We start from the raw sequence: 13,796 nt of genomic DNA, 5'->3' as shown, positions 1-13,796 counted from the left end.
TTTCAGGTGTGGGTTCTTCATTCCTCCTAAGCGTGGACTTCCTCTCTCTGTCCTCCTCCTGCTGGGGTACCTGGGAGATAATCCGTCAAAGCACCCAGTTCTTGGCACACACCAAATCCTTGGGCCGATATTGCTCTTCCGCTCTGTGAGTAACTTGTTTGTTCAAGAATTTAACTTAATGTTTTCCTTTGTTTTAGTAGGTGGCAAGTGGGATAAACCATCCGAAATTTTGGAAATCAAGGGACAGAACTGGGAAGAGCAAGTGAACAGTCTGCCTGAGGTTTTCAGAAAAGCTGGGTTTGTCATCGAAGCGTTCACCAGACTGCCATACCTGTGTGAAGGCGACATGTACAATGACTACTACGTTTTGGACGACGCTGTCTTTGTCCTCAAACCAGTATAAGCGTGTGGCGATCGCAGTCTTCGGGGTCCCCCCCCAAGAACGTACGCTCCAGGAGAGGGTCTGCGTCCTCAATGACACGAAGGGAGGACCTTTGGGGGCTGCCGTTCCCGAGTATCACGTAGGAATTTCAAAAGCCAAAATACTAATTATCTCTTTGTAGTGCGTAAAAGGAATGTTTTTAAAACACAGCAGCCCAACTCTTTGAGGATTTTTATCACCTCTTGACTCAGTAATGCAGGTCACTCTCCAATGACGGAAGATATTTTTTATACTTAAGTGCAGTAGGGACTCCTTCGCAGTCAAAGCAATAGTCATGACTTCACATGGAACCAATAACTATGGATCGTTTTTAACACAGTGAAGACTGGCAGTAAAGCTGTCCAGCCAGTTGCAAGTATTGGTTCTAAGTTATAGCCACTGATGCTCTCTCCTGTTTAGAACTTCTATCATTATCCAAGAAAATGTTTTTAATCATGCTAATAAACTTTTTTGGAGATGACTTCGGCATCATGTTTGCGTTACTATCAGGCTCCCCTAGCATCTCTCATTGCTTTGGCTTCAGCGGGTCCCCAAGTCATGAGCCGTATGTGAAAGATGCAGTTGATTTGAATACGTGGTAAAGGAAGGCTTTCGACTGGGGTTGGGGGATTCATGCGTATTGCGGTGAACCCAGGCAATCGGGCTAATAACCCTCAGAACAGCCTCCTCATTCAGGTGCAGTACGTCAGGGACCACCCTCACTCCCTGGTTCATGTTGTTCTGGGAAATGCAGAACCTCGGGCTCCGACTTTGTGGTAACTTGCGTCCTACACTCAGCATTTTGTTTTTCCAAGGCCATCTCATGTGCTCAGAATTGAACCATTCGGTTCTGTCTGCTGACAGAATGCACCCTAACAATGTTTGCATTCAACTTCTTCCCCTGCCCTTGTATATACCTCTTTCCCAGGACTCTGCGCTCCTCAGAATCCTTGACTGCGTTTCTAATTTGCCAAGATCCTGGTTTGAGGAAGCCATGGCCGACTCATGCCTTCTAGAACCCACCAGTGCCTCCAACCATATATCCAGAAATCTTGCCGTGGGGAGCTCTATCTATCATTGGCAAGATCAGTAATCTTTGTGGATGTTCCAAGAGCAAAGCGCCACACCCAGAATCTAAACTCTCAGTCATAACAGAGATGCCAGTGCGAGATTGGGGCTATTAACAGTATGTTATTTGCACAGCTTTCTTTTTTCGGCCAGGTGTTTCATTAAACACGCTCATTTATGTGCTCAGAGAAGTCATCAAATCCACACATTTACTGCAACACCTGGTATAAAAGAGAGTTAAAGTCTTGAGAGGAATGGCTTTATGATTCATTAAGAACGGCATTCACACATCCTCACACCAGTATCTTCCACTGTTCTTGTGTAGTCATCCTAAGAGTTGGGTTATGCGATTTATGCGGGAGTGTTATCGGCGCTTTCAAATGCTTTTTTTTTTTTTCTATTTCTAGGAATTCAAATAAGTGCAAATACTTAGCAACTTAGATTGTAAAAAATAGAGGAAATGCGTACACTTCATGTAGGTCTCATGCAGTTGCGTTTTGCTTCTTTATAAGCTGTCATCAGGGATGGCTGTTTAGCCCACCAGGCAAGAGAGCAAGAGTGATGGATGTTTAAAGAGGCAGGTTGCTCCAAGGTGTTTCATAACTTTGAAATTGAGAATTGATTTGATAGCCTGTTTAAAAAAACCACACACACCTCGCCTGTTACCTAAAAAGTCGGAGGAAGCACATACAGTTATGCCTTTCAAAGATAAAAATAGTTTCTCAAAGTCTGAGGCTCTCTGAAAACCAGCTTCTCAAAAATGCCATTTTTTGGTGAAAATTTAAACAGGCAGATTGGCTCATCTTTCACGCCTGCTCTTGAAAGAAAGTCTTGGTAGTGTGTCACCATTCCGCTAGATGGCAGTGTTGCTCAGTGTCAATGACTTTTTTTTTTTTTTTCTTGCTTTTTTTTTTTCTTCCCCTAAATGGAATTGTGGGTTGTTTTTTTTCCCCCCGTCCCCATCGTACAATAAACTGCCTTCTTGTCTGCACCATTCCTTGTGTAAGTGCTTCATATCAAGTTAGGGTTGTGCTGGAGGAATTACCAAAAGCTCTATTTGTGGTCAAAGCAACCTAACCAGTTGACCTTAAAGGTCACAGAGAAAGGAAATGCAAGCTGCACCTGTGCGTCGAAGCGCATTGCACCTGCACCTGGAAGCCCCTTGAGTGTTTAGACCACTGAGTTCAGGGAAGGGAAAGCAAGAAGACACAATAGCCTTAGTCATTTCTCCCTGGTGCAGCGTAGTGAAGGGAGGCTGTATTTTCTGTCCTTCTCAATGTCACATCAGTTTTTATGTAGTTGACCTTGAACAGAAAAGAAACTGGGCTGGAAAATAAAGTAAAACTTAGTTGTTTCAAGTGCTCTGTCTGAGGAAACCTTTGTTTTCACTTAATTCTGAGTCTGGTATGTACATAGACTCGTAATGAAGCAAGACACTTTCATCAATTGTGTCCCACTGCTTGGTTACTGATAAAGTGTTTCATGATCCTTTTCTCCAACAGCTATAGCACCTTCAATAAGGGCTTCTGGTGGCTAAAATGACCTACCACGTTTGGGCTGATGCCTTAGGACCCCTCAAATATGCTTATATCCGATGTATCCATGATGCAGCTAGAAGCAGGTACACTGGGCCAGGGCTGTGTGGGCTGAGCTGTGCTGCCCGGGAGTCTGCTGAGCATGACACTGGGCTCCTAACTGACTTGAACCAACCAGGATGCTTGAGAAGTCACAACTCATCAAAGATATAAAAATCTCTTGGGATAGACCATGATGGAAGATAATGTAAGATTACTAATGGAAGATATATATACACGTATGATTGGGTCACCTTGCTGTACAGCAGAAATTGACACCATTGTAAATCAACCAAACTCTAATAAAATGTTTAAAAAACACATTAAAAAAAAGATACAAAATCATGAATTGGTAGGAGGAGGTTCACACTGTTCCATGCTAAGGTCTAAGTGAAAGAATGCACCCCGAGTCATTAAGGAAAGAAAGAATTGCAACATAAAATTCAACAGCCTACCCTTTAGCAATTAGCGGATGATGAGGTAATAGCTAGGCACAGTGAACAGTATGATAAAACAGTTTCACATTTACTGTAGCTATCGGTATAGATGTTTGTGTTTTGCTGCTTACTTTGTCAAGTCTGATGTATTTGTGGTGTCTTTGTCTTACGTAGGAGTTGATTTTTTTGTTGTCACTTTAAAAAAATTGATTTTAAAACAAACTTTTATTTTGGGATACTGTTGGATTTGGAGAAAACTTGCAAAGATCAGGCAGAGAGTTCCTGCACACCCTTTACCCCCCAGTGTGATCTTACATAGCTATGGCACTGTTTGTCTAAACTAAGAAATTAACATTGGTACATTACTGTTACGTCAATTAAAGATTACTGCCATTTTGCGCGTTTTTCCATTAATGACTTTTCTTCTATTCTAGGAGCCAGTTCAGCGATCATATCCCATTTAGTTGCTCACTTTTATTTATTTATTTACTAGTTACTAATTTTTTCTCTTTTTAGGGCCGAACCTGCAGCATATGGATGTTCCCAGGCCAGGGGTCGAATCAGAGTTGCAGCTACAGGCCTGCGCCACAGCCACGACCATGCTGGATCCTATGCTGAAACCTATGCTGCAGCTTCCGGCAACACTGAATCCTTATCCCACAGGGCAAGGCCAGGGATCAAACCGGTGTTCTCACAGGCACTAGTAGGGTTCTTAACCCACTAAGCCACAACAGGAACTCCCTAGTTGCTTACTTTTAAGATTGTTAGTGTTTGGTGACACAGTACCATTGTTTATCTTCCAAGTTTTTAAATTATAAAATCACATGAAATTTATCATGTTAACCATTTTTAGGAGTTCAGTTCAGTGGCTTTTAGTATATTCATATCATGCAATGATCACTACCATCCATTTTTACTCTTTTCATTTTGCTAAATTCCCCATTCCCTCTTCCCCCAGCCCCTGGCAATCACCATTCTACTTTCTCTGAATTTGGCTCTTCTAGGTACCTCATTTAAGTAGAATCATACAATAGTTGTCTTTCGGGGACTGGCTTGCTTCACCCAGCCTATTGATCTCAAGGTTTATCCATATCGTACCATGTGTCAGAATTTCTTTCCTTTTCAAGGTTGAGTAATATTCCATGGTGTGTATCTTGCTTATCCATTATCAATGGACACCTGGGTTCCTTCCACCTTTTTGTTATTGAGAATAATGCTGCTATGAACATGGGTGTACAGATAGCTGTTCGAGTTGTTGTTTTCACTTTTTTCGGGTGTATACCCAGAAGTGGAATTGCTGGATTATATGGTAGTTCTATATTTAAGTTTTTGAGTAATCGCAATCTTGTTTTTCACAGTGGCTGCACCATTTTACGTTCCCACCAACATGCACAAGGGTTCTAATTTCTCCACATCCTGGCTGACACTTATTATTTCATATTGAAAGTAGCCATCAATGGATGTGAGGTGGTGTTTAATGTGAAGTGGTATCAGTGGATGTGAGGTGGTACTTGATGGTTTTGATTTGCATTTCCCTGATGATTTGTGTTTAGAATACAACTTGCATGGCATTGGGTTTCATCTACTAGTAATTTGTACTTTGTTGCGTGCTATCTATATTGATACCAATGAATCGGAATGAGTGTTCACTGATTGCAAAGTATTTCTTTTTAGCTATAAAATTTTATACTTTGGGAGCCTTAGGAGAATATCATTACATAACTAGAACTTAAGATTTCCCTCTGGATTTCAGAGTCAATATGCTGTATTCACATAAATTAAATACTAGTGTATTTTTGATACAAGACCATTTAAAAATTACTTAAAATATGTGTAAAATGAAACGGAACATCCCCTTCCCCCACCGCCAAATAAATGACCATGTGAAATAGAATGTCTTATACACCTGCTCTTCTTAAGTTCTGGAAAATAATTAAGAACAGAATAGAAGGCCCAGATGCTGTTTTCTCATATCCTGTTCAGGAGCCAACACAGACTCTTGGTTTTAAAAGCCTTTGAACCCTGAGCACTTTTAAAATGGGAGAACTGAGGCGTTTGGAATACACTGGCAGTCCTTTTTATAGTCAGCTGAACAAAACAACGGTTTTTCCTGCACTTAATTTTGCCACTTTGTTTTTATTTTTTATTCTTTATAAGGGGGCAGTGACTGATCATAAAGCCCTATACTGGTTTTTGCATTATAAGTAACATGTTTATTATAGAAAAAAGTAGAAAATACAGACAGCTGTAAAGACGAAAATGCAAAGACGGAGTTCTTTTCATGGCTCTTGAACCCGGCAAGTATCCATGAGGATGCGGGATTGATCCCTGGCCTCACTCTGTGTTAAGGAGCTGGTGTGGCCGTGGCTGTGGCATAGGCCGGCAGCTGCAGCTCCGATTAAACCCCTAGCCTGGGAACTTCTGTGTGCTTCGGGTGTGGTCCTGGAAAAAAAAAAAAAAAAGCAAAAGAAAATGCAAATAGACTTTACCTTCACTATAACCCTGAAAGCACCACTGTTAACATTTTGGAATATGCCCTTTCAGAGTTTTTTCTTTGCATGTATGTACCCAGACATACACATATACAAATTTTTAACATTCAAAAATTTGAAAATAGGAGTTCCCATTGTGGCGCAGTGGTTAACGAATCCGACTAGGAACCATGAGGTTGCGGGTTCGGTCCCTGCCCTTGCTCAGTGGGTTAACGATCGGGCGTTGCTGTGAGTTGTGGTGTAGGTCGCAGACGTGGCTCGGATCCTGCGTTGCCGTGGCTCTGGCGTAGGCCGGGGGCTACAGCTCCGATTCGACCCCTAGCCTGGGAACCTCCATATGCCGCGGGAGCGGCCCAAGAAATAGCAACAACAGCAACAACAACAAAAGACAAAAAAAAAAAAAAAAAAAAAAAATTGAAAATAAAAGATACTTTTATTCTTCCAAGAAGAATCATGTGAAATGCATAGATACCTATTTTCTTTCTTTCTTTCTTTCTTTCTTTCTTTCTTTCTTTCCTTCCTTCCTTCCTTCCTTCCTTCCTTCCTTCCTTCCTCCTTTCTTTCGTCTTTTCAGGGCCGCATCCACGGCATATGGAGGTTCCGAGGCTAAGGGTCGATTTGGAGCTGTAGCCGCTGGCCTACACCACAGCCACAGCAACACGGGATCCGAGCCTTGTCTGTGACCTATGCACAGCTCAAGGCAACGCCAGATCCTTAACCCACTGATCAGGCCAGGGATTGAACCTATGTCCTCATGGATGCTAGTCAGATTCATTTCCTCTGAGCCACGACGGGAACTCCGACAACTATTTTCTAAATCAAAAATTGACAAAGGGTGGAAGACATTTCCCATTATTTAGTGCTTGAGAGTAAGCTCCTTTTTTAAAGGATTAAACCAAGAGCCTGGGGATAAAAGGATGTTTTTTTGAGGATGCTGCTAACTACTATAACTGCTAATAAATAACATAAATATGATGTTAATAACCATCCGATAAGCAACATCAGTACAGTTGGCCATTTCTGAAGAGAATGACTAATTTTGCCACTGACAAAATAATGTCGGCATTAGACTTTTCAGTTATTAAAAGTTTTTCTGGTATTGATGTGTTTCATTAAATATAAAGGATTGCAAGGATAGCTCTAGAATTCACAGTGATATTTTCATTAGGAAAGACATAAAGCAGTTATGTATAATCCCACCATACAAACCTAACACTTCAATGTATTTCTGTTTTAATACAAGTATATATACATATATTACTTCATATGTGGCTCTTTTGGGTATCAAATTATTTCCTTGTGTTTCTACTATTATACAGTCTTTGTTAAGGCCCATTTAAATAGCTGTATATAACCCACAAAGTTGGAGTATAGTTGATGTAACCATTTTTTAATGGGGAACACCAGCTGGGTCTTTGCCTACCCTCCCCCCTCTTTTTTATTTTTTTTATTTTTTTTTGGTATTTATAGGTAATGCTGCTGAAGTAAATTTTTTTTTTTTTTTTTTTGCTCTCTATTTTAGGGTCCACACCCGTGGCATATGGAGGTTCCCAGGCTAGGGGTCGAATCAGAGCCTTAGCTGCCAGCCTACACCACAGCTACAGCAACGTGGGATCCAAGCTACATCTGCATCCTGCACCACAGCTCACGGCAACGCCAGATCCTGAACCCATTGAGCAAGGCCAGGGATCAAACCCGCAGCCTCCTGGTTCCTAGTTGGATTCGTTTCTGCTGTGCCACCATGGGAACTCCTGAAGTAAATATTTTGTTGCACAAACATTTACTTCTGAGGATTTATTTTTTCTTTTATATAAATTTGGTCACATTTACTGACTGAAGGGTCTGAATATCTTTACACTTCTTATTATTTTTTTATTTTTGTCTTATCCAGGGCCGCACCTACAGCATATGGAGGTTCCCAGGCTAGGGTTCCAACCGGATCTGTAGCCGCCGGCCTACACCACAGCCACAGCCACGCTGGATCCCAGCCGAGTCTGGGATCTACACCACAGCTCACAGCAACGCTGGATCCTTAACCCACTGAGCGATGGATTTGTTAACCACTGAGCCATGACGGGAACTCCGCTTCTTATTACTTTAAAAGACAAACATGTTTTATTATGGAAAATTCCAAGCACATGAAAAAGAAGAAAATAAATAATAATGACCCCTGCTCAGGCTGCAGCTAGTATCAATACATGACCAGTCTTGTTTCACCCAGTCTCCTGCCACTCCTTGATCCCCATTATTTCCAAACAAACCCCAGCCATCATATTTCAGGTTTGTAAATACATATCTGCCAAAGATAAGGACTCTTAAAAAAGAGCCACACTGCAATTACACACCTAAAACAAAAAAGCAACCCCTAACCGCTCAGCATCCAGCGGCCACATTGCTCCAACTGTCCTATCATTTTTTAAATGGTTTGAATTCAGATCCAAATCAAGTCCCTACATGGCAATTGGTGGATGTGTTTGGAAAGCCCTCCAGGCTTTTTCTTTGCTGCAGTCTCGGAGAGAGGCGACGGAGAGCGCGTTTTTTTGTCCGCGTCTTGCATTCTTGGGGACTGTGACCAGCGCTGCGCTGGGGCTGGCATTTCCACTCCAGCCGCCGCAGGGAGGTGGGCGCGGTTCCCACTAACAGCCCGCTGGACGCAGAGCAGCCGAGCCGGGAGCGGCAGGTGAGGCTCGGGCTGCGGGGGAGGAGGGTCCCGCGGGGCCGGGCGCCAGGATCGCGGGGCCGGGGGGACAGACGCAGCTCAGGGCGCTGGGGTCGCGCGGAGGCCACAGGGTCTTCCCGCGGAGCTTCCTCAAGGAAGGGGCACAAGGTGTGCGTGAGGCAGCAGGTGACAGAGAGAGAAAGGCGAGGGGACAAAGGATAAATACAGCGACTTTAAGGGCTCATGGGGCTGGGGCACCCATGGGAGGGGAAGGGAGGAAATTTCCAAGAAAGGGATCCCATTCCACTTAACCATAGTAATAAGAACAGCAATGACGACAACTTCATAATTACAGCAGCGGCAACAACGGTAGCATCGTAATATAATAGCTGCTATTCATTGAGTATATGTGTCAGTGTTAGGCTCCTTTTTAACATTATTTTACATATAAGGAAAGTTCTTTGCTTTTTTTTTACATAGTTTATCTCATAGCTGTTCTGAGCAAGAAATGAGAATATCCAGGTAGACTCTGCATTGAATGGATACATTGATGAACTTTAAAAATGTTTAGGAGTTCCCGTGGTGGCGCAGTGGTTAATGAATCCGACTAGGAACCATGAGGTTGTGGGTTCGGTCCCTGCCCTTGCTCAGTGGGTTAACGATCCGGCGTTGCCGTGAGCTGTGGTGTAGGTTGCAGACGCGGCTCGGATCCCGCATTGCTGTGGCTCTGGCGTAGGCCAGTGGCTACAGCTCCGATTCAACCCCTAGCCTGGGAACCTCCATATGCCGCGGGAGCGGCCCAAGAAATAGCAAAAAGACAAAAAAAAAAAAAAAGTTTACACAGTAGTAGGAGCTGTTGTGGCTCAGAGGGTCTGGACTAGTATCCACGAGGATATGGGTTCAATCCCTGGCCTCGCTCAGTGGGTTCAGGATCCGGCATTGCTGCAAGCTGCCCACGGATGGGGCTCGGACCCCGCGTTACTGTGGCTGTGGCACAGGCTGGCCCCTAGCTGGGAAACTTCATATGCCACGGGTGTGGCCCTTAAAAAGGGGGGAAAACAAATGTTTACAGAGTTTTTGGAAAGGAGGTACTATTCCCGTCTCCATGGTACAGAGGAGGGAATGCAAGCCCAGAGAGGTCAAGGAATTTGCTCAAGAGCACACAGCTAGTAATGGGTGGTTGAAAACTGGGGCGTCTATCCCCGAGGGAGCACCGGCCAGCTGGAGTTCCAGGTTCAGTCCTGGAGAGAAGAGGTAGTAGGTGTGTGGAGTCTTTAACTTGAGGGGTGGGATATGGTCCTGCCACCTACAGGCTGTGTGACCTTAGGCTCATCAATTGACTTTTAGGTCCTGTTCCTTCATCTGTGAGATAGAAATGATGGCGATATTTGCCTCAGAGATCCTCCAGGGACTAAGCGAGGCGATGTGTGTAGAGAGTGCTTTGTTCTCATTCAATGGTTGCTACGACTATGATTGCTAGGGAGTCTGGCAGCCATGCGTTGCATCCCCTCTCTGTCATCTGTGTGCTCTGTGACGGCTGCGTGTCCACTGAACTCACCTGTGAGACTAAGCAAATCTTCAGGGCTGGTGGAGTGAGTAGATGATCCGGCAGATGGAAGATGCTCGGTGAGACCAGCGTCTCTCTGGCCGTCCTTTTATCACAGAATTGCAAGGCTTCCCTTTGGCTTTTCTGAGACTGAAATGACTGTCTCGAGTCTCACCTTCAAGGGCAGAGGTGGGGCCGGCCCTCGGGCCTCCACACCTCTAGTCCAGGAAGCCCCTCCCCTTCCCTTGACCCCTTCAACCCAGGTGAGCAGGGTCATTCCAACACCACGGTTTGAAATCCAGTCCAGGAGTTCCCATTGTGGTTCAGCGGTTAAGGAACCCGACTAGGAACCATGAGGATGTGGGTTCGATCCCTGGCCTCGCTCAGTGGGTTAAGGATCCAGGGTTGCCTTGAGCTGTGATGTGGGCTGCAGACGCAGCTTGGATGCTGTGTGGCTGTGGCTGTGGTGCAGGCCAGCAGCTACAGCTCCAATCCAGCCCCTAGCCTGGGAATCTCCATATGTTGCAGGTATGGCCCTAAGAAGAAAAAAGAAAAAAAAAAAAAAAAAAAGAAGAAGAAAAGAAAAAAAGAAATCCAATCCAAATCCAGTTCGGATATGCTACAAACCAGACAAGTTTCCCCCACTTCGCATCATAACAATGAAAATGGTCTTGTGGTCTGGTTGGTTGGTTTGTGTTTGATTGAAAATTTCCAACTTACTCTCTGTAGACCCGTAAGTGTGTATGCGTGACACAGACCTTAAATGGTGCCATTTTGCAGACAGTGAAACTCCGTGTAATTGTGACGTGTGTCCGGGCTGGGCTGACCCAGCCTTGGGGGACCCTCCCAGCATCTTTGCAAGTTTTGTAGAGGATGAGATGGCTCTCCCCTCTTGGGTGACCAAGGCATCCTGGTTTGCCTACACCTTTCTGGATTATGAAACTGAGCTGCTCCGTCCCAGGAAACCGGACGACTGGTCTCTGTCTTCATCCAACAGCTCGAAGTTTTTCAGGAAGCCATGTTCATTTCAGGCGTGTGGTCATTGTCGGTGTTTTCATTTTGCGTTCCTTCAAAGCAGTCCTTGCCTGCCTGGTTTTTGCCCATCTGCAGGGAGAGGAGGGGCTTTTGGGAGGAAGGGGGGGCCAGGCGCCTGGAGAAAGCTATCCACCCTCAAATCAACATCCTTTTAAACCTGTTGACCAAGCTACTGAAAGAGAGTGACCTGAAGGGCTTTTCATTAAAACCAAATCCCATCCTGGCGATGGGGCTGGGGTTTCATTGGAATGACGGTGGGATGTGCAGCAGAAAGCAGGCATCTGTTTCAGTAATTGTAAACCCCTTGTTGAGTTAATAGGGAGCTTGTTGCAATAAGCACAAGAAGCCGCATTGTCTGGGACACTGGAGAATTGTGAATGAGGCTAATACTCCGGGGCAGCGGACCAAATGGAAGGGAGGAAAAAGAGCCAAAGGTTTCCCAACGCCCTAAAGCCCATGAGAGTTATGGTGAGAGTTGAACTCACCAGCCTGTGGGGTGGGAGGGATGGGGCAGCTCAACACCTGTTAGAATGCTCTGCTCTTGGTGTCTGGAGGTTTCAGACGTTTGTATGTTTTTGCCCTGGGCAGTAAAATGAGTGTGACTGTTTCCCAAGCTGGTTGTGAGGCTCCCCTTGGGGAATAAAGAATCCACTTGGTATGACCAGCAAGACAATGGGAAATCTGAAGGAGAAGATACTGGGGTGCCTATAAAGTAATCTCAAGAAACCATGGCAGGCACGATGGCATTCCCTTCAAGTTCCTAAGAGGGTGGCATCCTGTGACTGGGTGGAAGCCTGCCTGGGAGTCAAGTGCACCAAGGTGCCGTGCCCAGTCTTCATCTGACTTGACCCAGGAGCAGCTCTTGAGTGGTCTCCCGTCTCTGCCCTTGGCCTTCAGGACCCCATCCTTTCTTGTTTTCCGACCAGCCCTCTGGCCACTCCTTTCAGCCTCCTTATCTCTCTACCTTTTTTATGAAAAACACATAGTCTCTTTTGTTTTTCCTTTCCTTTTTTTTTTTTTATAAATTTTTACAGCTGCACCTGCGGCATATGGAGGTCCCCAGGCTGGGGGTCAAATTGGAGCGGCACCTGTCAGCCTACGCCACAGCTACGGCAACACCAGATCCAAGCTGCCTCTGCAATCTGCACGGCAGCTTGTGACAATGCTGGATCCTTAACGCACTGAGCGAGGCCAGGGATGGAACCCGCATCCGCACAGACACTGTGTTGGGTTCTTAACCTACTGAGCCACAATGGGAACACCAGGACGTAGCTCTGAAAAGTAGGCTTGGCAAACTTTTTCAGTAAAGGAACAGAGAGTAAATATTTTCGGCTTTGTGGGTCACACGGCCTTTGTCGCAACTTCCCGGCTCTATCGTTGTAGGGTGAAAGCAGCCACAGTCGATGCTTAAATGAACGGAATGGCTGTTGTCCAATAAAACTATATTTATGGACACCAGCATTTCAATTTCATGCATGAAGTTTTCATGTGTCTAGAAGTATTGTTGTTTGATTTTTTTGAAACTGTTTAGAAATGTGAAAACCTTGTGAGCCATGCAAAATCAGGCAGACATTTGAATTTGGCCTGTGGGTTGTAGTTTATTAACCCCTTATAGGTGGTCATTGACAGGACGTGGCTGCCAGGTGAACCTCAAGCTGGACTTGGGAATCAGAGCCTCTTCACCCCTCCCCTGTCCTTGGAATGTGTGTTCTGCCTGTTCCCAGAGTGGGAGCTGTTTTCAAGGACGCAGCCTTGAGAGAGTAAAGCGTGGTTAAGACATTTGGATTGAATATAAGATCGAATATAAGGGCTCGATACAAACTTTTGAGATTCTGGCAGGTGGGTGTGGAGATCTGCTCATCTTGTGGCTGCTCAAGACAAGCCTTGTGGGAGTTCTCGTTGCACTGCAGCAGAAACAAATCTGACTGATATCCATGAGGATGCAGGTTTGATCCCTGGCCTCGCTCAGTGGGTTAAGGATCTGTTGTTGCTGTGAGCGGTGGTGTAAGTCATAGACACGGCTCAGATCTGGCATTGCTGTGGCTGTGGTGGAGGCTGGCAGCTGAAGCTTGGATTCGACCCCTAGCCTGGGAACCTCCATATGCCACCAATGCAGCCCAAAAAGCAGGAAAAAAAAAAAAAAAAAGCCTGTAAGTAAGGCCCCTTGCTTTTTACACCTGCCACCTACCAATCTGGAGTGGTCTGCCTCTTCTGTCTCTCTTTACCCTCCCTGTTTGGGGGCCAATTGGTGAACCAACATCCCTCCTTCTTTATTTGGTTGCGCCTGTAGTGTGTGGCAGTTCCTGGGCCAGAGGTGGCACCAGAGCCGCAGCAGTGATAACTCTAAATCCTTAACCGCTAGGCTGCCAGGGAACTCCCCAACATCTTTCCTTTAAAAGATAAATACTCCTTTAAAAATATAAAATATAATCACATTTCTGTTATCGAACTTACAAATATTAACATTAATTCTTTAAAATCTTCAGATGTCCAGTAAGGGTTCAGATTTCCCGAGTTGTCCCATAATTTTTTTTTTCTTGCACAAACCAGGGCCAGAATAGGAA

The 13,796-nt window shown here is 44.9% G+C and overlaps 2 protein-coding genes across 5 annotated transcripts in view; both read left to right on the top strand.

Moving 5' to 3' along the window:
* The window catches only part of METTL9 (methyltransferase like 9), a 52,180-nt gene extending 51,278 nt beyond the window's left edge, over positions 1-902 (top strand). For 2 of the 4 annotated variants that reach the window (XM_021085768.1, XM_021085766.1), the window contains exon 5: positions 201-902. In XM_021085768.1, coding sequence (XP_020941427.1) covers positions 201-403 — 203 coding nt within the window. In that variant the 3' untranslated portion in view covers positions 404-902. 4 annotated transcript variants of the gene reach the window in all.
* OTOA (otoancorin) overlaps positions 8,017-13,796 on the top strand; it is a 92,733-nt gene continuing 86,953 nt past the window's right edge. Inside the window, 1 exon segment of the mRNA XM_021086477.1 lies at positions 8,017-8,672. The gene's annotated coding sequence lies outside the window, so the exon portion shown is untranslated.

The sequence above is a fragment of the Sus scrofa genome, chromosome 3 (assembly GCF_000003025.6).
Source record: "Sus scrofa isolate TJ Tabasco breed Duroc chromosome 3, Sscrofa11.1, whole genome shotgun sequence".
Lineage (NCBI taxonomy): Eukaryota > Metazoa > Chordata > Mammalia > Artiodactyla > Suidae > Sus > Sus scrofa.
The sequence above is the reverse complement of the archived record's forward strand: the minus strand, read 5'-3'. Positions and strand labels throughout refer to the sequence as shown.